Below are 27,899 nucleotides of genomic sequence, written 5' to 3'. Positions count from 1 at the left end.
CATTGATTATACAACTAGATCGACGATCCAAAACACAATTTGTTTCATTGTACTTTTATCTTTTCATGATATCATCCTTCTGAATCTTAACAGTGAAATCCCATATATCACCATATTTCTCATTGAATTCCCAAATATCCATGGTGTTATAATCCGATATTAACTTGTCTCGTGCTCCTCGTTCCATGTTATATATCTGAGGCTCAAAATTGTGAGCTTCACTTGGTTTGTCCATCTCAATAATGCAAAACACAATTGTAAACACAGCTGCTCCAATATATAAGTACTCCCCCTGCATGTCAAGAGGTGAAAGCATCAGACTTTAGTTTGCTAGAAAAGGGCATTTTCGAGTGTCAAATTTCGTCGACTTACTGGAACATTGAAGTACATTCCAGCAGCAATTGCTGATAGGAATAGCCATGAAATAATACCTATTTTGGAAACACCAGAAAACAAGGTGAACTTAATTATGTGAAATGCAACAACAACAAATGCAGTATAATCCCACAAAGTGGGATCTGGGAAGGGTAGATTGTACGCAGCCTTACCCCTACCTTGAGAAAGTAAAGATGAAAAGAAATAGATACTATTATGTGAAACGCATGAATAAATAAACGGACGTTAACGATCATATGGTTGGTAATGTGTTATATATACCTTGAAATCCTCTTGGTGGTGCAACAGCTGCATAATCTTCTTTTATGGATTCCCAAAATGTAGCTGCAATGTAAGTTCAAATCATGAATTTATTCCACGGATGATAGGACTAACTTATCAGATAGCTGAGATCATATTGAACATAAAGATCCAAGTCTTTTTTGTCATACTAAAGCCAATAGAGAACTTAACTAGTAAATGAAGTATTTCCTACATTTCTAAGTATGTGATACAATTCATTTTAAGAGATTAAATTGACCATATTTTGTTAGGCTAAACAGCTACAGTAAGTTACATAATCTGGAAGTCTGAACTTTAAAATGATACAGAAGTGTTTCTAAAAGTTGGGATCAAGTTAACTACTAGCAGCGGCTGAGATTTGAACTTTGTGGGATCTAAACTCTAAGATAATGACATTAGGCATTAGTACTGGTTCTGAATTTAATTTCCGCACATAATTAGTAGATTTTTATAACACAAATTCAGGGTTTAGACTAAAGTTACTAAGTTCGGCCGAACCCGTACGTACATAATCATCTTGCTTCTCCCCTAGCTACTTGTTTGGACATAAATTTTTCAAGTTTTATGAAATAGAATTTTACATATTTATAAATTATACGGAAAGTACTATAAGTCAGCAAAGTTAATCATTCAAATATTGTAGTAAAAAATTGTTCCTCAAAATAATAACTTTTTTTGTTTTCCATTCGGTGTCCGGTACCCGCATTGGAGCCCGATTATATCCGGATTCGTGCCGCGTAGGGCTCCATTCGGGGGGAAGCGCTCCCTATCAATGATTTCTCCATACCCAGGGCTGGAACCCGAAATCTTTAATTAAGGAAAGAGCAGTTCCATCCACTGCACATCCTTCGGTGGTCCTCAAAATAATAACAGTGTCATATAAATGGGATTATGTACCTTTATCTTCACTCTCAAAATAGGTGTGATGATCATCGTACTTTCCAAACACAAAATCTTCCTGCAACAATCGAAAATACCAATTCTTTATGACATGCCTATTTGCAAATTCATAGAACAATTATGAACATTTCACGGGTTTGACCTGTGAAAACAGCTACTAATATTTGAGTTAGGGTAGACTGTTTACATGGGGTCCAACCCTTCCCCGAACCCTACGCGAATACATGATGCTTTGTGCATCGGGTTGCCTTGTAACTATAAATAGATAAATCAAAGATGAATTGTAACGACACGACCGGTCGTTTTGAGAGTTGTAGCCTCATTCCCCTATTTACTGCTCAATTTATGCTTTACATTTGTTATGTGACTTGCCGGGATGATTAGTTTGGGTCCAAGAAGTTTTAGAGGAATAAATTGGAACACTTAGTTTCAAGGTTTAAAGTTTAAATTGAAATAGTGATTGGATGTCGACTTATATGTAAACGACCCCGGAATAGAGTTTTGATGATTCCAATAGCTCCGTATAGTGATTTTAGACTTAGGAGCATGTCCGGAAAAATTTTTAGAAGTTTGTAGTGGAATTTGGCTTGAAATGGCGAAAGTTGAATTTTTGGTAAATTTGACCAGGGAGTTGACTTTTTGATATCGGGGTCGAAATCCAGTTCTGAAAATTTTCATAGCTCCGCTATATCATTTATAACTTGTGTGCAAAATTTGAGGTCAATCGGACTTGATTTGATAGATTTCAGTATCGAATGTAGAAATTAAAAATTCTTAAGCTTCTTAAGCTTGAATTAGGGTATGATTCTTGGTTTTAGCGTTGTATTATATGATTTGAGGTTTCAATTAAGTTCGTATGATATTTTAGGACTTGTTGGTGTATTTAGTGGAGGTCCTGAGGGCTTTGGGTGAGTTTCGGATGGTTAACGGATCAAGAATTAAAGTTAGGAGACTACTGAAGTTGAGTTTGCTGGTTTTTGGTTGATCTGGTTTTTCCTTCATCTGTCAAAAATCGAGGTAAAAAATCGAGGTCAAAATCAAGGTCAAAAATCGAAGTCAAAATCGAGGTCTGGAAATTGAGGTCATGAAATCAAGGTAAGAAATTGAGGTCAAAATCGAGATCAAAATCGAGGTCAGAAAATCGAGGTCAGGTAATCGAGGTCAGGAAATCGAGGTATAGAAATCGAGGTCAGAAAATCGGGGGCAGCGCCTAGACAGAGACTTTAAGTTATAAAACGGAGGTTTCGTCCCATTTTTCATTTTGACAAATTGGAGCTTTAGGAGAGGCGATTTTTGAGAGATTTTCATGGAAAATCATTGGGGTAAGTAATTCTAACTAGGATTTGGTCAATATACACGAATATATCATTGTTTCCATCATTTAATTAGTGTTTTAAGATGGAAATTTGAAAAAAAATTTAGAAATCTCATAAAACGAATTTTTGAGATTTCGGTGTCGATTCGGAGTCGGATTTGAGTAAAACTAGTATGGTTGGAATCGTAATTGAATAAGTTATCGGATTTTTTGAGTTTCGTCGGATTCCGAGACGTAGGCCCCACAGACAATTTTTGGGTTAAATTTCGGATTTTGTTAGAAAATTTATATTTTCATATGGAATTTATTCCTATAATTTGTATTGATTGAATCGAATTAATTATGACTAGATTCGAGCCGATCGGAGTCAAAAAATCGAGAAAAAGGCATACTATTTGACTGATTGAGCGTGGTTTGAGGTAAGTGACTTGTCTAACCTTGTGGGGGGGAAATTTCCCTTAGGATTGATATTGATATAAAAATATTGATATGTTGAAAGTCGTGTACACGAGGTGACGAGTGTGCACACAGGCTAAATGTGAAAGATTATGTCTTTAAATTGTGTAGAGCACTATTGCATTTCGGGATGCTATTTCGGAAAAATTATTTTCTTTAAAATTTAATGTGAAGGCTCCCATGGTGATATAAAAAAATAAGATATTGTGAATTTATTTATGATTTGGGACTACGAGGTGGTACCTCGGGAGTGCCCTTGTTGATATTTCTCTATGGCTACATTGTCTTTGGTTATTTTTGGTGTTTTCCTTAAAGTTGTAAATTTCTGTTTTCCTTCCGCGAGGTGTTATTTGCTGTAACGACCCGACTTGTCATTTTAAGAATTAACGGACTGTTCAACGACTAAAGGTCTCGAGCAGCTTCGTAATATGTATTATGATCTGCGGGTGTGGTCGAGTTTGATTTTCAGAAGATTCGGAATTAAATTGAAAGAATAATTCTTATTTAGAAGCTTAAATGGAAAGAGTTGACCGGAGAGTTGACTTTTGAGCAAACGACCTCGGAATGGAATTTTGATGATGTCAATAGCTTCATATGGTGATTTCGTACTTAGGCGTTTGTCCGAATTTGGATTAGAAGTCCGTAGGACAATTCGATACATTTTGGCGAAAGTTGGAAATAGAAGGGTTTTGGAAAGTTCGACCGAAGGTTGAAATTTTGATAAAGAGGTCGGAATTCGATTCTGAATATTTGAGTAGCTTCGTTATATCATTTATGACTTGTGTTCTTAATTTGAAGTCATTCCGGATTGATTTGATACGTTTCGACGTAAAATATAAAAGTTGGAAGATTTGAAAACTCATAATTCGATTCGATGCGCGATTCGTAAATTCGGCGTTGTTTGACGTGGTTTAAGGCCTCGACTAAGTTCGTATTGTATTTTGGGATATATTGGTATATTTGGTTAAGGTCCCGAGGGTCTCGGGTGGATTTCGGATGGTTAACAGATTGATTTTTGGACTTGTTGAAGCTGCTGGATTTTCTGGGCAGCAACTGGTGCAATCGCACCTGCGAATTTTGGTGCGCATGTGCGCGTTCGCTCCTGCGAGAATTCTGGTCACTTCTGCGATGTATGGGGCAGTTCTGTTGCGTCGCTTCTGCGGAAAGGGGAGCGCAGGTGCGCGATCGCACCTGCGAAACATGGATCGCAGATCCGATGCTCGGCATTTTTGTCGTCCGCTTCTACAGCATTGATGCCGCTTCTGCGAAAGCGCAGATGCGAAAGGTCCCTCGCAGGTGCGCAAACTGGGCAGAATGTTAAGGACCAAAAATGGTCATTTCGCCATTTTTGTTTTAGATTTTTAGAGCTCGGATTTGGGCTATTCTGGAGGGATTTTTCACAAACTTGATTGGGGTAAGTGTTCTATATCCTAAAGTGATTATATTTCATAAATCTATGGTTATATTCATCATTTAATTCGGATTTAAATGGAGGAAATCAAGATTTTTGCAAAATCTTCCAAAAACGAAAATTTAGGATTTGGAGGTCGAGTTATTATATAAAATTGGTATGGTTGAACTTGTATCGGAATGGGTGTTTGAATTTCGTGAAAATTATGTCGGGTTCCGAGAGGCGAGCCCCGCGTTGAATTTTTAGGATAAATTTCTAAGTCGACGTTTTATTATCCAGAATTATTTTCGGTAAATTTTAATGAAGTGTTACAATTAATTTGGATAGATTTGAGCGGTCCGGAGGTCAATTCAAGCAAGAATGCTATTTTGGAATATCGGCATAATTTCAAAAAGGTAAGTATCTTGCCTAACCTTGAGTTGGGGAATTACCCCTTAGGCATTGAGTCTTATGTGCAATTTGTATAATTGAAAACCATGTACGAGAGGTGACGATTACGTACTTAGTTTATATTTGCAAATTACATTGGTTAAGATCCTTAGACGCCCTTATGTATTAAACTGAAAATTATTGGCACTTATTAAATCCTTTAATTGTCTTACCTAAATCCTTGTTTTATTGGATTTGTTTTTATATGATGATTTGGTGTGATTGTCACCTTGAGTTTTATGTGAAATATTATTTTATTGAGTTGTTCACTGCCGGATATATTTGTTAAGATTTTGTGCACATTATGGTCGAGCCATGAGCTCCTTATTGTAGAAAATAATGTATTGTTAAATTTTGTGGCGAGTTGTAATATTTGAGCACTTGATGTGCAATCTGTGATAAATTGTAATAGTTGAGCACTTGATGTGCAATCTGTAATAAATTATAATATTTGAGTACTTGATGTGCAAATCTGTGATATGTTGTAATATTTGAGCACTTGAGGTGCAATTTATGAGATGTAATATTCGCACGTTATATTGTTGGGAAGTTTTGTTCGGGTGTTTGCACGAGATTTCTGCTGTGCTATTATTACTATTGATTTATGCACATGCGGCGTGACAAGGCGGGCTATATATGTATATATGTGGGTTTGCGCATGTGGCGAGACAAGGTGGAACATTATTATACGCGTGTGGAGCACTACTGGAAAATGGGCCTATGGCAACGGCGGGAAAACCGTTGCAAATGATAGGTAAACCATTGCTATAGATGTATTGGAACGGTTTAGTAACTGTTACATCCGCTCGCGTGCCAATAGATCTAGAGCAACGGTTCTTGCGACGGTTGACCACACCGTTGCTATAGCGTCAGCTATTGCAACGGTTTTTCCTGTCTGAAGCAACGAGTGGTCATTTCAACTGCAACGGTTTAAAACCGTTACCATAGAGTTTAATGCAACGGTTGTAAACTGTTACCATATTATTATTTACCACGACGATTGGAAACCGTTACCATATAATTTATTGCAACGATTATGTATGTTATTGCAACGGTTATTTACAGATATTCTAACGATTTTATTTCTATCGCAACAGGTCTATTAGGCTATTGTAACAGTTTAATTGACAATATTGCCTGGTTATAAATAACATTTACATATATAAATATTTGTAATAACCTGGAAATTATATAAATAAAAAGATAAAATACTTCATAATCTATATTGTCCAATAAGCTAATAATAACCATAATAGCAAAATGTTTTAACCCAATCACATAAGTTTTACCGTTCAACATTTCAAAAGCTAAAGTTTCAAATTTTGATAACAAAAGACTCCTACAACATCAACAACAATTCAACGTTCTTCTTAATTAAGTAAGGTCTAGATCTTCACTATCTCCATCTTTCCTTTTTTCGGTTGCTCCACCTACAAAAGAGGATAAATAAAGTCATTACCCTTCAAGGATTGATTTACCATTATAAGAATGGGTATAGTCCATGAACAATGGATAAAGCACAAAGTTTCCAGGTGAAAGAAACACGTTCACACAAACGAAGAAGCCAAAGTTTAGTAACAAATCTAAATCATCAAAACCAAAATTGTAAGCATATGCATTCAGACAAATTGAGAGTTGTCTGCTTTTCTTATTTTGAACCAACTCAAACATAAAAACATAACCAAATGAACAATCTAACAGTTTCGGTAGCCAACGAAACTAACAGTTTTCAACTTCATTGTGATAAAGAACATGTATAGCTATATAAGGTAGTAAATTATTTCATCGTGCTAAAAACTTGCAATAAGATGGACAAACACAATAGGTTGTCTAAAGGGCAGCACTGGAAAAGCATATAGTTCTATAGTAAAAGCTAAGTGCTTCCAGAAAAGGAATTATTGTATTGCTTGAGCATCTACAATATAAAACTTAAACCAATCAAATAGAGTAATGAAATCTTAGATAATCCTCTGAGAGTCAAACAATCGGCGCAACAGAAGTTTCCTGTAAGCTTGAGTATGCCATTACTGAAGAAGCATCTGAGAGAAAAACAAACCTGAAGAGGTTCATTTTCATCAGTTGTGCCAAGCATCTCGTCTACCAAGGTTCGACGTTCTTTGGGAGTTCCAAAGCTTGATCACTTCTCCACAACATTGGAGGCAAATTTTTGCTGGCTCAACTGAACTATCTATCCCATCAGCTTACTAATTATAGTAGCAAAACACTGAGTAATCGAGTAAAAGAACCACCAACAGCTGGTCAAACAATATTTTTCAAAAACACCTCTTAGAATAAAGGCATGAATGATTTTAATATTCTGCAGACAAGTTGAACCCTCTCTAAATTAGCAAACTTTTGACACCAGTCCCAGTAATTAGCAAACTCTTGACACTAAATTATTTCATCGCTTTCAAGTTCAAATTCCTGATCCGCTTTCCTGTGTTCAAAATTAGATACACATGAGAGCCAAGAAGAGAGAAATAAAAGCAAATAAATAGACGTCTTTCAGACGATAGCATGACAGATATTAATGAAATTGCAAATTAGATAACACTTCAAATTGAGAACAATGTAAGCTTGACAAGATAAAAGAATGCAATTAATATGGTAATCAAGAAAAGCTATATACAGAACATACCTCAAGAAAAGAATATAGACTGCTTCCTAAGAAATGAATTTAGAACTTCTACACAACTTAGCACATTATAGTATTTCAATTTAAGCTGCATACACATCCTAGGTGATTATCAGCTGCAAAATAAAGCCTATGGTAGGTAGAAAGTATGACAAATCCATGATACTAAGTATTTTAGGAAAACCAGGAAGGACAGAAAGAATTCACGCAATAGATTTCCTTATACGAAAATGATGCCATAAAGCAACCTCATAAGTCATGTTTATTTTTCCCAAGCAAGCAAGACCAAATCTTGGATCTGCAACAGAGAAATAAAGACTCATGTTATAATGATATAACTATATGAAGCATGCATAACGATTGGAGGTACGCTTTTTCCCCAAATATTATATGACACTGCATATCACCAATGGAAAAACTTTAGTACTAGTTTTTGAACCAACGACAACAACGAAAAGAGAGCAGAAACCCAATCTAACTTCTTATCAAATTAAACTAATAAACAATCAAAATGACAAGATTATCATCCTGTAGAAAATGGGTAATATGGTTCTGATTCCAAGCTAAATATACAATTTTATGAAACAGCAGAAATACCATCAGCATCACAAGTATATATTAACCATTTCTGCAAAATCACATTGTAACAGTTCTGCAATTCTGCCTAGCTCTATCTGCAAAACTGGTTTTTGGCATCTCTTTTTTGAAACACAAGGACCACTATACGATGACCAAGCAACACGGTTCAACTAGATTAGAGTATAAAGTGCTTAGTCTTTGCACGCATGCTCTAACATATGTACAACGAACATATGTATGACTATACTGCAGAAAAAAGAGCACTTGCTCTTTAATACTCAACAATTGCCTAAGTTGAACTGTCTTTGAAGTAAAGCATGAGTAATTTAAAGCTCACCAATTCCCATCTCGGAAAATATCTCCTCTTGGATAGCAGTGGTAGCAGCAACAGCCTCCTGCTTATCGCTGACAAATATTAAAAATATCTGATTTTTACGAGCTCAGATATTGCATTGATCCCTGCTCAAATATAGAGGAAGCTATTGTAAGAACTCAATTATTCTTAACACATTCAGCAATAAAAAAGAGAATTTTATACCTTGGGGATATTCTGCCTTGACAAGAAGACCGCGAAAGCTGCTACTATTCTGCTTTAAAGGCAAAAATCGTGCAACCTTTACAGTAGAAAATAGGATGAAATTAGGGTGCAATTTTATATTTTCCTCGTAAAGTCGATTGCAAAAAAGGGATGAATTATAGTACAAAAATATCCTAACAGATTTCTGATTAGATTTAAAGCTTCAGCAGAAAATACTCACAACTTTAAGGAAGAGAAAATTAATAAGTTGAACAAGATGGCTCTTCGATTAGTTTTCAAACTTATCTTTTACCACATGAACAAATTTGATTCTCTACCAATAAACTCGAACAACATTTTGAGAAACCCTAGCGGATTAGCAAAATGAGTATTAACCTTAAGGAGATTTTCCGGTGTTGACGCCACCGTTGCCGCCGATGGTGGTTTGTCTTCTCCTCGTAATCTCCGGTAACGAGGAAGGCTATTTGGGAGAGAGAGAGTTGTGAGTGTCGTTTGAGTGTAGTATATCAGATGTAGACATGTAGTGTATTAATAGGTTTATACTCTTATTTTATTACATATAAAAAATAATAGAAAATTAATTAGAGTGGGTCTCTTTTTAGCGGGTGTGTCCAACATTTGGGGGGAAAAGTAGAGGGAATTGTCTCTCACTCCGAGGAGATCCCCTGTCTTTCATATTCACTTTGGGACTACGAGGCGGTACCTCGGAAGATCCCCTGTCTTGCATATTTACTTTGGGTGCAACGACACGACCGATCTTTTTTAGTGTATTAGCCTCGATCCCCTATTTAATATTTTTTCCGTATCTGTTTCTGCTTATGTGACTTACCGGGAGGTCTTGTTTTTAGTTTAAGAGTGTTTTGGGACACTTAGTCCCTAAAACGGAAATTTAAGTCTCAAGATTTTGACCGTAGTTGGAATTGTATGGAGACGACTCCAGAATGGAGTTCTGTCGGTTCCGTTAGTTCCGTTAGGTGATTTTGGACTTAGAAGCGTGTCCGGACTATGAATTTGAGGTCTGTAGCTAATTTAGGCTTGAAATGGCGAAAGTTGAATTTTTGGGAAGTTTGACCGGGGGGTTGACTTTTTTATATCGGGGTCGGATTCCAATTCTGGAAGTTAGAGTAGGTCCGTAATGTTGAATATGTCTTGTGTGCAAAATTTGATGTCTATCGGACGTGGTTTGGTAGGTTTGGGCGTCGTTTGAGGAACTTGAAAGTTTAGAAGTTCTTTAGGCTTGAATCCAGGTGTAATTGGTGTTTTGATGTTGTTTTGAGTGATTCGAAGGTTCGACTAAGTTCCCATGGGGTTATATGACTTATTGGTATGTTTTATTGAGGTCCCGGGGGTCTCGGGTGTGTTTCAGATGCTTAACGGATTGAGTTTTGGACTTATGAAATTGCTAAAGACTTCTGATATCTAGTAGTTTCGCACTTGCGGTGGGGAGGCTGCATGTGCGTACTCGCACGTGCGGAGGAAGGGGCGCAAAAGTGGGAGTTGAGCAGATGGTCAGGGGTCGCAGGTGCGAGGGTGTTTCCGCATCTGCGACCCCACAGATGCGGAAAGTGAGTTGGATGGGAGGATCGCAGAAGCGGACTTTTGTCCGCAAGTGCGCACACGCAGGTTCGACCACTTGCACGTAGATGCGTACCCAGCCCTTTTAGTCATTCCCGCACCTGCGATGGAATTTTCGCAGGTGCAGCCTCGCAGATACAACAGAAGGTCCGCAGGTGCAGAAGAACTGGGCAGAAAAATGGGATTTCGAGGGTTTGATTCCCATTTCGATTTTGGGACTTTGAGAGCTCGGTGTGAGTCGATTTTTCAAGGTTTCTTCAACAAGATTGTTGGGGTAAGAGATTCTAACTCGGATTGGACTATATTTCATGAATCTATTGTTATTTTCATCTTTTAATTAGGGATTTCAGTTGTAAATTTGGGGGGAAATGGTATAAACTTCATAGGCTAAAATTTTGAGTTTTGGAAGGTAATTTGAGGTTGGATTCGAGTAATTCTTATATGGTTGGACTCGTGAGTGTACTGGTATTCATATTTTGTGACTTTTGTTGGATTTTGACACGTGGGCCCGGGGGCCGGTTTGAGCCTATTTTGGGTTTTGACTTATAATTTCGTATTTCTCTTGTGAAATTGATTTTTTTAGCCTACATTAATTATATCGTACTGCTTGTGGCTAGATTCAGGGCGTTTGGAGGTTGATCCGAGGGGCAAGGGCATTGTAGAGTAGGATTTTGCGCGATTTGAGGTAAGTAACAGTCTTAAATCTGGTTTTGAGGGTATGAAACCCCGAGAATTGGTATGATGTGAGTGTTTGAAGGTGACACACATGCTAGGTGACGGGCGTGTGAGCGTGCACCGTGAGGGATTGTGACTTGGTCCGTCCCGTGAGACTATAAAGTCGAATAGCCATTGTTATTACTTGTTCTTCCTTGTCTTTGAGCAATTAACTGCCTTTCATGTTAGAAACCATGCTTAGGCCATATGATATCACTGTTGGGACCTGCATCGGTCGTATACTTATTGAATTGACTGCTAATTGATGTCTTATACTCAGTCACAGTCTTACTTGTGTGTTATATCTCTGTTCCCCCTCATTTCTTGTTGATACTTATTGTATTCTCTGTTTGGGCTGATTAATATGATATTCTGTGAGCCCGAGGGGCTGGAGAGGTTAGTAACTGAGATAAGGCCTGAGTGCCGAGTTGTGAGCTATGTATGTAAATAGATTGGGTTGCACGCCGCAACGAGCCTGAGATATATATCTATATATATATATATATATATATATATATATATATATATATATATATATATATATATATATATATATATATATATTAGATCGGGCTGCACGCCGCAGAGATATCACTCTTGGGCTGAAGGAGCCCCTCCGGCGTCTGTACACCCCTAGTGAGCGTATGTACCTATTGAGAGTGTGTATTGAGGGCTGAGAGCCGAGATTATGAGTTGCTGAGATGAGCTGAGTGACTGCTGCCTTGAGAGGTTGTACTTGCTTTTATTTGTTGATGCACTTATGTTGTTATCTGTTGTTGTAGTGAAATTTCTGGAAGATTCATATTTGTGTTACTTGAGCTCGAACTGATTTGTCTTATACCACCAGATTTGAAAGCATGTTCACTCTTTACTGAAAACTTTTGAAATGAACTGTGTTTTTATTGCTCGTCACTACTTCTCAGTTCCTTATTTAATTTTGTTACTTACTGAGTTGGTTGTACTCATGCTACGCCCTACACTTCATGTGCAGATCCAGGTGTGTACGGTTCTGACGGTCGCTGAGTTCGTGCACGAGCTGATTATCGGAGACTACGAGGTAGCTGCTGGCGTCCGCAGTCCTTATGTTTTCTTCTTATTATCCTTCTCTCTTGTATTGGCATTTGGCACAGACTGTAGTAGACTCTGTTTCTAGATTGGTCGTTAGATGCTCATGATTTAGTAACACCCCGATGTCGGGCTATCATTCCACACTTATTTTTTTGGGTTTTTACCCCGTTATTATGTAAATCTTAAGTTTATTTAATTGCTTTAGCTCCTTTCTGTGATATATTGAAGGTATATTGAGATTGTCGACTTGCCTAGTTCCACGATAGGCACCATCATGACGGGTTAGGTATTTGGGTCATGACAAGTTAGTATCAGGGAGATGATCGGGAGGTTTATAGATGGCCTCACTTTTCAGTTGCGATTGCTTATGACTAGAGAGAGAGAGAGAGTGTCTGGTGAGACTTTTGATAAGGTTGTCGACATCACGCGTCATATTGAGATGGTTAGCAGTCAGGAGAGGGATGAGAGGGAGGCCAAGAGGCCTCGTGGTCAGGGTGGATTTAGAGGTGCTCCTTCAGTTCCAGCACGGTAGAGGCTGTCCTTTCAGACATGCTCAGACGACTCGTCTAGTTCACCGTGGTGCATCATCTGGCCATAGTTCGCACAGTTATCAGCAGGGTCGTTCATCTCTTGGTGCCCTCCCAGTGCAAAGTTCGTCCTGTGCTCCATCGGGTCAGGGTTCTTCTATGCCAGGTCCTTCTGCTAGTTAACCCGGTGCTCGGGGCTCCCTTCAGTCCCCTGCACCAGCACCGGAGAGTTACTATGAGTGTAGGGAGTTTGGTCACATGAGGAGAGAGTGTCCCTGTATAGTGGGAGGTCCTGCTTCGCAGAGGAGCCATTCTATATCATCAGTACTAGCCCCTCCACCACCTGCTCAGCCAACCCGGGGTGGAGCCCAATCAGCTAGGGGTTGCCTGAGAGGGGGAGGCAGATCAGGGGGTGGTCAGGACCATTTTTATGCTCTTCCTGCTAGACCATATGCTATTGCTTCGGATGTTGTGATTACAGGTATTGTCTCAGTTTACCACAGAGATGCCTCTGTATTATTTGACCCTGGTTCCACTTATTCATATGTTTTCTTGTATTTTGCTCATTTTATGGATATGCCCCATGAGTATTTAGTTTCATCTGTTCATGTATATACTCTTGTGGGTGATACTATTATTGTGGACCGCATTTATCGGTCATGTGTGGTGACTATTGGGGGGTCTGGAGATCAGAGTAGATCTCTTTTTGCTTAGTATGGTCAATTTTGACGTGATTTTGGATATGGATTGGTTGTCTCCATGTCATGTTGTTCTAGATTGTCACGCTAAGACCGTGACGTTGGTGATGCCGGGGTTACCGAGGGTTGAGTGGAGCGGCTCTATAGACTATGTTCTCAGTAGAGTGATTTCATACTTGAAAGCTCAACGGATGGTTGAGAAAGGTTGTCTATCTTATTTTGTCTTTGTGATGGATGTTAGTGCAGAGGCCCCTGCTATTGATTCTGTTCCGGTGGTACGAGATTTCCCAGATGTGTTTCCTGTAGACCTTCCGGGCATGCCGCCCGACAAGGATATTGATTTGGTGCCGGGCACTCAGCCCATTTCTATTCCACCGTATAGTATGGAACCGGTGGAGTTGAAGGAGCAGCTTCAGGAACTCCTTGATAAGGGGTTAATTCGGCCTAGCGTGTCACCTTGGGGTGCACTAGTTCTATTTGTAAAGAAGAAGGATAGTACTATGAGAATGTGCATTGATTATAGGCAGTTGAACAAGGTCACAATCAAGAACAAGTATCCATTGCCGCGTATTGATGATTTGTTTGACCAGCTTCAGGGAGCGATGGTGTTCTCCAAGATTGACTTGAGGTAAGGGTATCACCAGCTGAATATTCGGGACTCAGATATTCTTAAGACAGCTTTCAGGACCCGATATGGACACTATGAGTTCCTTGTGATGTCTTTTGGGCTGACCAACGCCCCAGCAACATTCACGCATCTGATAAATAGTGTGTTTTAGACATATCTTGACTCGTTCATTATTGTATGCATTGATGATATCCTGGTGTACTCTCGTAGCCAGGAGGAGCATGCCCAGCATCTGAGGATTATGTTACAGAGATTGAGGGAGGAGAAGCTTTATGAAAAATTCTCCAGGTATGAGTTTTGGCTCAGTTCAGTGGCGTTCTTGGGACACGTGGTGTCCAGTGAGGGTATTCAGGTAGACCCAAAGAAGATAGAGGCAGTTCAGGGTTGGCCTAGGCCATCCCCAGCCACAAAGATTAGGAGCTTTCTTGGTTTGGCGGGCTATTACTGTCATTTTGTGGAAGGTTTTTCATCTATTGCATCGCCCTTGACCAAATTGACCTAAAAGGGTGCTCCATTCAGGTGGTCGGATGAGTGTGAGGAGAGCTTTCAAAAGCTCAAGACTGCTTTGACCACGACCCTAGTTCTAGTTCTGCCATCAACTTCTGGTTCTCACATAATTTATTGTGATGCCTCGCAGATCGGTATTGGATGTGTTTTGATGTAGGAGGGTAGAGTGATTGCTTATGCTTCGTGCACAGTTGAAGACCCATGAGAAGAACTATCATGTCCATGATCTTGAGTTAGCAGCTATTTTTCACGCCTTGAAGATTTGGCGGCACTACTTGTACAGGGTCCATTGTGAGATCTACACTGATCATCGGAGTTTACAGCATCTGTTTAAGCAAAAGGATCTTAACTTGCGTTAGCGGAGGTGGTTGGAGCTTCTTTAGGTCTATGATATCACCATTTTATACCATCCTGGGAAGGCCAATGTGGTGTCTGATGCCTTGAGTTGCCGGGCGGAAAGTTTGGGAAGCTTAGCACATCTTCCAGCAGTAGAGAGGCCATTAGCATTGGATGTTCAGGCTTTAGCCAGCCAGTTTGTCAGATTGGATGTTTCTGAGCCGAGTCGAGTATTAGCTTGTGTGGTCTCTCGGTCTTCTCTTTATGATCGTATCAGGGAGCGTCAGTATACTGACCCCTATCTACTTGTCCTTTAGGACACAGTCCAGCACGGTGATGCTAGGGAGGTCACTATTGGGGATGATGGTGCATTGAGGATGTAGGGCAGGCTTTGTGTACTCAATGTAGATGGCTTACATGAGCTGATTCTCTAGGAGGCTCATAGTTCGCGGTATTCTATTCATCCAGGTGTAGTAAAGATGTATCAGGACTTGAGGCAGCATTACTGGTGGAGGAGAATGAAGAAGGAGATAGTGGAGTATGTAGCTCGGTACCTAAATTGCCAGCAGGTGAAGTATGAGCATCAGCGACCAGGTGGGTTGCTTCAAAAGTTAGAGATTCCGGAGTATAAATGGGAACGGATCACTATGGATTTCGTTGTTGGGCTTCCACAGACTCAGCGGAAGTTTGATAAAATTTGAGTGATTGTGGACCGGCTGACCAAGGCATCTCATTTCATTCCTGTGATGACTACCTATTCTTCCGAGCAGCTGGCTCGAGTGTATATCCGCGAGATCGTCAGGCTTTATGGCGTATCGGTATCTATCATTTTTGACCAGGGTACACAGTTTACATCACGGTTCTGGAAGGCCGTACAACATGAGTTGGGTACTCGAATGGAGTTGAGCATAACATTTCACCCTCAGACGGACGGACAGTCTGAGCAGACTATTTAGATATTAGAGGATATGCTCCGTGCGTGTATGATGGAGTTTGGGGGTTCGTAGGATTAGTTCTTACCACTAGCGGAGTTTGCCTATAACAACAGTTATCAGTCGAGTATCAAGATGGCACTGTATGATGCTCTGTATGGTAGGCGGTGTAGGTCTCCAGTGGGTTGGTTCAAGCTGTTAGAGGCTAGATTATTGAGTACAGACTTGGTTCAGGATGCTCTAGAGAAGGTTAAGGTGATTCAGGATAGATTACGCACAGCCTAGTCCAGACAGAAGAGTTATGCAGATCAAAAGGTTCGCGATGTTGCATTCATGATTGGAGAGCTGTTCTTGCTCTGGGTGTCACCCATGAAGGGTGTTATGAGGTTCGAAAAGAAGGGGAAGCTGAGCTTTAGGTTTATCGGTCCATTTGAGGTATTGCGACGTGTTGGGGAGGTTTCTTATGAGCTTGCCTTCCCTCCTAGTCTAGCAGGAGTTCACTCGGTATTCCATGTTTCTATACTTCGGAAGTATCATGGAGATCCGTCTCACGTGTTGGATTTTAGCTCATTCCAGTTGGACAAGGATTTATAGTATGTTAAGGAGTCGGTGGCGATCTTACATAGGCAGGTTCGAAAGCTGAGGTCGAAGAATTGCTTCTGTGAAGGTTCAGTGGAGGGGTCTACCGGTCGATGAGGCGATTTGGGAGACCAAGCAGGATATGCGCAACCGTTATCCTCATCTTTTCACCACTTCAGGTATGTCTCTATGCTCGTTCGAGGACGGATGATTATTTAAGAGGGGGAGGATGTAACGACCCGGCCAGTCATTTTTATTGTATTAGCCCCGATCCCCAATTTACTATTTTTCCCGTATCTGTTTCTGCTTATGTGACTTGCCGGGAGGTCTTGTTTTTGGTTTAAGAGTGTTTTGGTATACTTAGTCCCTAAAATAGAATCTTAAGTCTTAGGATTTTGACCGTAGTTAAATTTGTGTGAAGACGACTTCGGAATGGAGTTTCGTCGGTTCCGTTAGCTCTGTTGGGTGATTTTGGACTTAGGAGCGTGTCCGGACTGTGAATTTGAGGCCTGTAGCTAATTTAGGCTTGAAATGGCGAAAGTTAAATTTTTGAAAAGTTTGACCGGGGGTTGACTTTTTGATATCGGGGTCGAATTCCGATTTCGGAAATTGGATTAGGTCTGTAATATTGAATATGTCTTGTATGCCAAATTTAAGGTCAATCGGGCGTGGTTTGGTAGGTTTCGGCGTCGTTTGAGGAACTTGAAAGTTTAGAAGTTCTTTAGGCTTGAATCCGGGTGTAATTGGTTTTTTGATGTTATTTTGAGTGATTCGAAGGTTCAACTAAGTTCGCATGGGGTTATATGACCTTTTGGTATGTTTGGTTGAGGTCCCGGGGGCCTCGGGTATATTTCGGATGCTTAACGGATTAAGTTTTGGAGTTTTGAAATTGCTGAAGACTTTTGATATCTGGTAGTTTCGCACCTAGTGGGGAGGCCGCAGGTGCGTACTCGCACATGCGGAGGAAGGAGCACAGAAGCGGGAGTTGATGATATGGCCAGGTGTTATAGGTGCGAGTGTGTGTCCGTATCTGCGAGCCCGTAGATGCACTTGAAGCTCCATAGATGCAAAAAGTGAGTTGGAGGGGAGGATCGTAGAAGCGGACTTTTGTCTGCAGGTGCAACCACTTGCACGCAGATGTGGACCCAGCCCTTTTAGTCATTCCTGCACCTATGATGGAATTTCCGCAGGTGCGGAAGAACTGGCAGAAAAATGGGATTTCGAGGGTTTGATTCCCATTTCGATTTTGGGACTTTGAGAGCTCAGTGTGAGGTGATTTTTCGAGGTTTCTTCAAGACGATTGTTGGGGTAAGTGATTCTAACTCGGATTGGACTATATTTCATGAATATGTTGCTATTTTCATCATCTAATTAGGGATTTGAGTTGTAAATTTGGGGGAAAATAGTTGAAACTTCATAAGCTAAAATTATGGAAGGTGATTTGAGGTTGAATTCGAGTAATTCTTGTATGGTTGGACTCGTGAGTGGATGGGTGTTCATATTTTGTGACTTTTGTCGGATTTCGAGACGTGGGCCCGGGGACCAGTTTGAGCCTATTTCGGGTTTTAACTTATAATTTCATGTTTCTCTTGTGGAATTGATTCTTTTAGCCTACATTAATTATATCGTACTTCTTATGGCTAGATTCGGGGCGTTTGGAGGTTGATCCGAGGGGCAAGGGCATTGCGGAGTAGGATTTTGCGCGATTTGAGATAAGTAACAGTCTTAAATCTGGTTTTGAGGGTATAAACCCCGAGAATTGGTATGATGTGAGTGTTTGGAGGTGACACACTTATTGGTGACGGGCGTGTGAGCATGCACCGTGAGGGATTATGACTTGGTCCGTCCCGTGAAACTGTAAAGTTGAATAGCCATTGTTATTACTTGTTCTTCCTTGTCTTTGAGCAATTGACTGCCTTTCATGTTAGAAACCATGCTTAGACCATATGATATCACTGTTGGGACCTGCAACGGTCGTATACTTGTTGAATTGACTGTTAATTGATATCTTGTACTCAGTCACAGTCTTACTTGTGTGTTATATCTTCGTTCCCCCTCATTTCTTATTGATACATATTGTATTCTCTATTTGGGCCGATTAATATGATATTCTGTGAGCCCGAGGGGATGGAGAGTTTAGTGACTGAGATAGGGTATATATATATATATATATATATATATATATATATATATATATATATATATATATATATATATATATATATATATATATATATATATATATATATATATATATATATATATATATATATATATATATATATATATATATATATATATATATATATATATATATATATATATATATATATATATATATATATATATATATATATGTCGCAACAATATTGGATCAGGTTGCACGTCGCAACAATATTGGATCGGGTTGCACACCGCAACAAGATTGGATCGGGTTGCACGCCGCAGCAATGTAGCGCTTGGGCTGAAGGAGCCCCTCCGGAGTCTGTACACCCCCAGTGAGCGCATGTACCTATTGAGAGTGTGTATTGAGGGCTGATAGCCGCGAGTATGAGCTGTTGAGATGAGTTGAGTGACTGTTGCCTTGAGAGGCTGTACTTGCTTTTATTTGTTGATGCACTTAAGTTATTATCTATTATTGTTGTGAAATTTCTAGAAGATTCATATCTGTGTTACTTGAGCTCGAACTAATTTGACTTATACCACTGGATTTGAAAGCATGTTCACTCTTTACTGAAAACCTTTGAAATGAACTGTTACTTGCTGAGTTGGTTGTACTCATGCTACACCCTGCACTTCATGTGCAGATCCAGGTGTGTATGGTTCTGAGGGTCGCTGAATTCGTGCGCGAGCTGATTATCAGAGACTTACGAGGCAGCTACCGGCGTCTGCAGTCCTTGTTTCTCCTTTCTTATTATATTTTCTCTCTTGTATTGGCATTTGGCATAGACTGTAGTAGACCTTGTTTCTAGATTGGTTGTTAGATGCCCATGACTTAGATTATGGTATTTTTGCTGCCTTACTGTTTATAGCACTAGTGAATTATTGTTGCTATCACTGCTATTTATTTTCGATTATTTTAGCATGGCACAGGTTATTTGACTAGTGAGTATCTTGACTGTACCCCGTCACTACTCCACTGAGGTTAGTCATGATACTTATTAGGTACCGACTGTGGTGTACTCACACTACACTTTTGCATATTTTTGTGCAGAGTCAGGTAATGTGGAGTCAGTTGACTGATTGCTAGCAGTACGAGTCTTGTTGTGGAGACTCAAGGTAAACTTGTTGCTGTGTTCGCAAGCTTCGGGATCACCTTCTGATATTGTACTTGTATTGTTTTATCTCTATTTCAAAACAATTGTATTTATAGGCTTTTCTAGTAACTCGGTAGAGCTTATGACTTGTACTATCTATTTTGAAAATTGTAAATTTTATAGAGATTTCCATTTCACAAATTGTTAGATGTCATTTAATTATTGTTGTTTCAGTAAATGTTAGGCTTACCTTCCATCACGATGCCCGACAGAGGGAAAATTGGGCCGTGACAATTTGATATCAAAGCTCTAGGTTCATAGGTGCTACGAGTCATAAGCAAGTTTAGTAGAGTCTTGCGGATCTGTACGGAGGCGTCTGTACTTATCTTCAAGAGGCTACAAATCTGTTAGGAAATTTCCACTTCTTTCATTCATGTCGTGCAAAATTTGTTGAATTTTGAATTTGAGCCTTTGTATCTCTATTCTCTCACTGATAGTGAGGACACGTGCTACCGGGTCAGCTGAGCAGGCATCCGCGCATTCTGCTAGGGGCCGAGGTAGAGGTCGAGGAAGGGCATGTGTCGCAGCTAGAGCACCTGTCAGAGCAGCAGTTGAGGAGCCACCAGTAGCTCCAGTTGGGGGACAGTCACCAGAGACACATGTTGTTACCTCTAGAACTCAGGAGACCTTAGCACAATTCCTGAACATGTTTGGTACATTAACTCAGGCGTGATTGATCTCCGTTTCGCCAAATATTTCACAGATTGGGGGAGGAGCTCAGACTCCTACCGCCCGTACTCCAAAGTAGAAAGTTCATATTGGTTAGGTTCTGGGTATAGTACTGGTACAACCTGTTATTCCGGTTCAGCCTGAGGTCACGCCAGAGGCAACAAAGAAGAACAAAAGCGACTTGAGAGGTTTAAGAGGTATAAACCACCTACTTTCAGTGGCACAACTACAGAGGATGCTCAAGGATTTCTAGAAAAGTGTCACCATATTCTCCGCACCATGGGTATTGTGGAAGTGAGCGGAGTTGCCTATACTACATTTCAGCTGTCAGGAGCAGCGTATCAATGGTGGCACCTTTATGAAGAAGGTAGACCAGCCGATGCCATACCACCAACTTGAGCTTATTTCTCGGAGAGGGTTTTTTGAAAATGTTTGTTCCCCAAACTCTCCGGGATGCATGGCACACAGAGTTTGAACGGTTGCGTCAGGGCACCATGACGATGTCAAAATATGCTATCAAGTTCAGTGAGTTAGCCCGCCATGCACCTATCTTGGTTCCTACAATTAGAGAGCGAGCCCACAGATTTATTGAAGGGCTCGATTATGATTTTAAAATATGTATGGCTCGAGAGCTGCAGACTGACATTCCATTTCAGCAAGTAGTAAAGACTGCCAGGATGTTAGATCATGTTCGAAGTGAGGAGAAGAAATCTAAGGAGGCCAAAAGGTCTCGAAATTCTGGAGGATTTAGTAGATTCTACTCTGCTATTATGACTCATCACAATGGAGGATCGGCAGTCGGTCAGCCTAGTCCGCAATTTAGAGTACTCGTTGTGCTCCAGTTAATACTTTTAGTGCACCACTGACATAAGATTCTTAAAGTGGTTATTTCAATTATTTGGCACAGACTCAGCACGAGCAGCTACGACCTCAGATAGGTTGTTATGAGTGTGGTGGTATTAGGCATATCATGAGAGATTGTCCCAAAACTTGGGAGAGGCGAATTTCATCAAAACGCTCAGGCTACAGGCTTTATTCCAGTTAATATTCCACGTGCACAGCCAGTTAGAGGTGCTGGACAGGTGGGTAGAGGGCGCCTTAGAGGGGGAGGCCCAGCCCATTGATATATTTTCTATGGTGTGGCTGAGGCCACTACACCAGATGGTGTTGTTACAGGTACGATCCCGATTTGTTATAAAGGGATATTTTTCCTTAATTTGATTCGGTTACGAATATTGAGGTGAGTCCTCCTATTATGCTCCTCTTATGGGAGAGCTTCATAACTTTGTGACCCGCTTATATGCTATCCATGTTGGGAGATTTGATGATGTTAGCCCGTGTCTATCGTTTTTATTTTTGTGCACTATTGAAGGCTATAAGTCCAAAAGTAATTTTATTATTCACTACAATGGGTTTTGATGTGATTTCGGAATAATTGATTCCAATTTTATGAATTATATGCCCTACCGGTACAAAGGTTCATTATGCGTTGTGAAAACTGTTTACGAAATATATTGAAAAGAAGAAAGAAAGGAAATTGAAATTTTAGTTAGCACAATGTGCAAAAATACTTGTGATTCTGAGTTGAGGACGAGATCCTCACATTTATATATATGATGTAAAATATTTAAACTGGGATACAAGCCGCGGTGGAAGTTATATAAGGACGAGGTTCTTGTGGTGAAAATTTGTATGAGTTTAAATTCTCCCTTTGTGAAATTAAATTTGTACTATAGTATAAATAGGGAGTAATGCCTATAAGGCTTATTTGATAATTCTTGTATATTTTTATGTGCATATTTAGCCATATTCGTGTTGTAAATATTGAGTTTTAGCCTATAAGGTGGGTGTCCAGGTGGCGTTAAAGGTGACTCGTTAATTTGGGTAAATAATTATGAGGTATTTATGCCTCGCGTGTTGCTGTCAGTGTTACAAAAAGTTGAAATGAGATTTTGGTGAATATGAGATTAATTGAAGATATTGGAAATTAATTATAAACAACTATTGCGACCAGAGATATGGTTATGGACATACGTATGATGTGTACGTAGGCACGAATTGCTATGGACGGTTGAGACTAATACCGTATGTTGATGTCAAGAATTCGAAATTTATTTGGAGTGTTAAGGAATTGGCTTAAAGGATTATAAGTGTGAATAAAAGAAATAATCTCCACTAAGATGATGTTGTCGGGCCCCTATTAAATTTACGGTGACGTAGAATCACTCGTGAGTATGTGTGAAATAATGTACTCAGTAATTTAATGTCATCAGAATAATTCTTGGCACGTTCGAGGACGAACGTATGTTTAAAAGGGGGAGAATGTAACGATCCGACTTGTCATTTTAAGAATTAACGTACCGTTCAGTGACTAAAGGTCAAGAGCAGTTTCTTAATATGTATTATAATACGCGGGTGAGTTTGATTTTCGGAAGATTCAGAATTAAATTTAAAGAACAATTCTAATTTAGAAGCTTAAATGGAAAGAGTTGATCGGAGAGCTTACTTTTGAGCAAACGACCCCGGAATGGAATTTTGATGATGTCAATAGCTTCGTATGGTGATTTCGTACTTAGGCGTGTGTCCGGATTTGGATTTGGAAGTCCGTAGGACAATTCGACACATTTTGGCGAAAGTTGAAAATAGAAGGTTTTTGGAAAGTTCGACCGAAGGTTGAATTTTGATAACAAGGTCAGAATTCGATTATGGAAATTTGAATAACTTTGTTATATCATTTATGACTTGTGTGTAAAATTTAAAGTCATTCCGGATTGATTTGATACGTTTCGGCGTAAAATATAGAAGTTGGAAGATTTGAAAACTCATAATTCGATTCGATGTGCGATTCGTAATTTCGGCATTGTTTGAGGTGGTTTAAGGCCTCGACTAAGTTCGTATTATATTTTGAGACATGTTGGTATATTTGGTTAAGGTCTCGAAGGCCTCAGGTGGATTTCGGATGGTTAACGGATTGATTTTTGGACTTGTTGAAGCTGCTGAATTTTCTAGGCAGCAACTGGTGCAATCGCACCTGCGCATTTTGGTGCACATGTGCGCGTTCACTCCTGCGAGATTTCTGGTCGCTTCTGCGATGTATAGGGCAGTCCTGTTGCGTCGCTTATGCGGAAAGGGGAGCGCAAGTACGCGATCGCACCTGCAAAATATGGATCGCAGATGCGATGCCCATCACTTTTGTCGTCCGCTTTTGCGGCGTTGATGCCGCTTATGCGAAAGCGCAGATGCGAAAGGTCCCTCGCATGTGCGCAAACTAGGCAGAATGTTAAGGACCAAAAATGGTCATTTCGCCATTTTCGTTTTGGATTTTTAGAGCTCGAATTTGGGTGATTCTGGAGGGATTTTTCACAAGCTTGATTGGGGTAAGTGTTCTATGGTTAAGTGTTCTATATCCTAAAGTGATTATATTTCATGAATCAATGATTATATTCATCGTTTAATTTGGATTTAAATGGAGGAAATCAAGATTTTTGTAAAATCTTTCAAAAATAAAAATTTAAGATTTGGAGGTCGAGTTGTTATCGGAATTAGATAAAATTGGTATGGTTGAACTTGTATCGGAATGGGCGTTCGGATTTCGTGAAAATTATGTCGGGTTTCAAGAGGCGAGCCCCGTGTTGACTTTTGTTGACTTTTTAGGATAAATTTCTAAGTCGACGTTGTATTATCCGGAATTATTTTCGATGAATTTTTATGAAGTGTTATAATTAATTTGGATAGATTTGAGCGGTCCGGAGGTCAATTCAAGCAAGAAGGCGATTTTGGAATATCGACATAACTTCAAAAAGGTAAGTATCTTGCATAACCTTGAGTGGGGGAATTATCCCTTAGGCATTGAGTCTTATGTGCAATTTGTGTAATTGAAAACCATGTACGAGAGGTGACGAGTATGTACTTGGTTTATATATGCAAATTACATTGGTTAAGATCCTTAGACGCCCTTATGTATTAAATTGGAAATTATTGGCACTTATTAAATCCTTTAATTGTCTTACCTAAATCCTTGTTTTATTGAATTTATTTTTATATGATGATTTGGTGTGATTGCCACCTTGATTTTTATGTGAATTATTATTTTGTTGAGTTATTTACTCCCGGATATATTTGTTAAGATTTTGTGCACATTATGGTCAATCCATGGGCTCTTTATTGTGAAAAATAATGTATTGTTAAATTTTGTGGTGAGTTGTAATATTTGAGCGCTTGCTGTGCAATCTATGATAAATTGTAATAGTTGAGCTCTTGATGTGCAATCTGTGATAAATTATAATATTTGAGCACTTGATGATGTACAAATCTATGATATGTTATCATATTCGAGTATTTGAGGTGCAATTTATGAGATGTGATATGGGCACGTTATATTGTTGGGAAGTTTTATTCGGGTATTTGCACAAGGTTTCTGCCGTGCTATTATTACTATTGATTTATGCACATGCGACGTGACAAGGCGGGCTATATATGTATATATGTGAGTTTGCCCATGTGGCGAGATAAGGTGGGAACAATATTATGCGCATGTGGCGAGACAAGACGTGTATTTACTTTATTATTGCGCATGCGGCGAGACAAGGTGGGCTATGTCGGGAATTGAATTGTGATGATTTGTGATAGCCTGGGGGCATTGTTGTTTGTTGCATATTTATTTTGGAACTACGAGGCGGTATCTCGGGAGATCCTCATGTCTTGCATATTTACTTTGGGACTACGAGGCGGTACCCCGGGAGATCCTCATGTCTTGCATATTTACTTTGGGACTACGAGGCGGTACCTCGGGAGATCCCCCTTTCTTGCATACTTACTTTTGAGACTACGAGACAGTATCTCGGGAGATCCCCTATTGAGCATTTACTTTTGGGACTACGAGACGGTATCTCGGGAGTACTCTTTGTTGACATCTCTCTATGGTTGCACTTGTCTTTGGTTATTTTGTATTTCCATGATAGGTCAATCCTTGTGATCTGCCGTGATGTATTATTTGATTTTTACTATGTGTTTGTATTCCTGATTTTTATCGATTTTCGATGACTGAGTTATTTTAAATAAAAGAAGTTACTATTATGTTTTGAATTAATAAGTTTTACATTCGGAGCAATAGATTATCTGATGTTTTATTTAAATTGAAATGCCATTTTCTTTACTCAAACTATTTCTAAAATAAATTCATTTCTCTGTTGAATTCTTACTTAGTTTAAAAATTATAACCTTACTTTAATAAAAATAAATTAATCGTGCGGATCTTATGTATTGAAATATTTGGCACGAGAGTTGTTCGTGCGATTGTGATTAGAGATATGGGCACGAGGTGCCGTGAAAATATAAAAGAGGATCGAGAACCGTATTTTATGATTATGCTATGAGATATTTATTTGGAAGAGTTTTATACTCGAAGGATACTCATTTGAAGAAATATATTTGGAGGGTATTTATTTGAAGAGATTATATGTGAAAGACTTGTTTAATTGGTTGTTCTTCTGTTTCTTATTCGTCTGAGTAATAATTATGGTGTTTTTGCTTCCTTACTGTTTATAGCACTAGTAGATTATTGTTATTGTCACTGCTATTTGTTTTTCGATTATTTTTGTATGGCATAGGTTATTTGACTAGTGAGTGTCTTGACTGTACCTCGTCACTACTCCACTGAGGTTAGTCTTGATACTTACTGGGTACCGACTGTGGTGTACTCATACTATACTTCTGCATATTTTTGTGCAGAGCCAGGTAATGTGGAGTCAATTGACCGATCGCTAGCAGTACGGATCTTGCTGTGGAGTCTCAAGGTAAGCCTGTTGCTGCGTTCGCATGCTTCAGAGTAACCTTCTGATATTGTACTTGCACTGTTTTATCTCTATTTCAAAACAACTGTATTTATAGGCCTTTCTAGTAACTCAATAGAGCTTATGACTTATACTACCAGTTTTGGGAATTGTAAATTTTATAGAGATTTCAATTTCAAAAATTGTTAGATGTTATTTAATTATTGTTATTTTAGCAAATGTTAGGTTTATCTAGTCCCCAAGAGTAGGTGCCATCACGATACCCAACGGAGCAAAAATTGGATCGTGACAATTGCCCTTATTCTGTGTAGTTAAATTGTGGCATACTACTTACTTGATTTATCCCCATTGTCATTATATTGCTAAACTTTTCTCTCTGTCTTTTATTATTCCAGTAGGGTCTGACCTGACCTCGTCACTACTCTACCGAGGTTAGGCTTGACACTTACTGGGTATTGCTATGGTGTATTCATACTTCGCTTCTGCACATCTTTTTGTCCAGATCCAGGTACATCTTATCAGACCAGACATCAGTGAATTAGCCGTACGAAGAGATTTCGAGGTATATCTGCCAGCATCCGTAAACTCCGGAGTCCCCTTATCCTTATTATGTTATTTTCTTATTTTTCTTTATACTCTGATATATAGAGATATTGAGTGTAATTTTTCTTCCTTCTACCGGGTTTTGAGAGTTGTAATTAAGTGAATTTGTAGATTTATTTATTTCAGAATCCTATTGTTATTCCGCATTGATAAGCTTACCTAGTCTTAAAGACTAGGTGTCATCACGACATCCTACAGAGGGAATTTGGGGTCGTGACAGGAATAGAGAAACATTACAATTTCAATGCCATTAGTTCTCCATATATCAACCGGATCTTCATTAATGTCTGGTTCTATCTCGGTCAACCCTGCATACAATCTTGTTGATGACCTCATTCCACTACATTTTGTACCAATTTTCAAAGAAATAGAACATTGGTTTCTTTGAAAAAGAAAATAATATTTTAGTTGAGATTCTCCAGATTTGGTTGACAGTACTGGATTGGGAACTGGAACAGTGGAGAGTAGTGAAATTGTTACTGAATCCGCCATTGTTGAGTGGTGCTGCTCTGTTTCAGCTGGTTTAATCTGCTGGCATTTCTATGTTTTGTAGTTTATCCATATTTTGATTGGTAACGGCCATACGTGGATAAGGCTATATATTATGGTGGCTTATATTTTTGTTTTGGCTCTTATGTTCTAATTGTTTCCCTTCAAAACAGAGATTAATGGTCGGAGTTGCACTTTTGGATTCAATCAAAATCTGTTTTGTATATAGGGTGCACACTACTAATATATCACTATTTTCTAAAGACATATACATGTACATGTAGAGTTTTTACCGAACTTTACGGGTGCCGATGACCCCTCCCAGTATAGCATAGGTCCGTCTCTGCTTCTAAATATACTCCCTCTAATCCACTGCAGTTATTGTGTTTTTCTCTTACACGCCTCTTAAAAAAGTATTAATAAGAAGACATTTTGACTACTATATCCTATTTAATACTTTTTACTTTTAGGTTTTCCATGATATGTAGTTAATATTTTTACTTTCGAGAACATTTACTGCTAAG

At 39.2% G+C, this 27,899-nt stretch overlaps 1 protein-coding gene and 1 long non-coding RNA gene across 3 annotated transcripts; both read right to left on the bottom strand.

Annotated features, from left to right (window-relative positions):
* Positions 1-55: 55 nt before the first annotated feature.
* On the bottom strand, positions 56-27,536 carry LOC107810842 (photosynthetic NDH subunit of subcomplex B 5, chloroplastic-like). Its single transcript, XM_075229339.1, has 5 exons — positions 27,124-27,536; positions 1,576-1,636; positions 658-720; positions 373-431; positions 56-292 (listed from the first exon to the last, which is right to left on the bottom strand). Exons 1-5 carry the CDS (start codon positions 27,376-27,378, stop codon positions 56-58), a joined length of 675 nt encoding a protein of 224 aa, XP_075085440.1. The 5' UTR covers positions 27,379-27,536.
* Positions 6,386-9,456, bottom strand: LOC107810845 (uncharacterized). Of its 2 annotated transcripts, none has more exons than XR_001653750.2 (5): positions 9,317-9,456; positions 8,942-9,017; positions 8,741-8,862; positions 7,246-7,626; positions 6,386-6,619 (listed from the first exon to the last, which is right to left on the bottom strand). It is a non-coding gene; the product is annotated as an uncharacterized LOC107810845 (long non-coding RNA). The 2 variants fall into 2 exon arrangements; XR_012698526.1 differs by lacking the exon at positions 6,386-6,619 and adding an exon at positions 8,073-8,122 and having other exon boundaries at positions 7,488-7,626.
* Positions 27,537-27,899: the final 363 nt, after the last annotated feature.

Source organism: Nicotiana tabacum, chromosome 14, assembly GCF_000715075.1.
Source record: "Nicotiana tabacum cultivar K326 chromosome 14, ASM71507v2, whole genome shotgun sequence".
NCBI lineage: Eukaryota > Viridiplantae > Streptophyta > Magnoliopsida > Solanales > Solanaceae > Nicotiana > Nicotiana tabacum.
The sequence above is the reverse complement of the archived record's forward strand: the minus strand, read 5'-3'. Positions and strand labels throughout refer to the sequence as shown.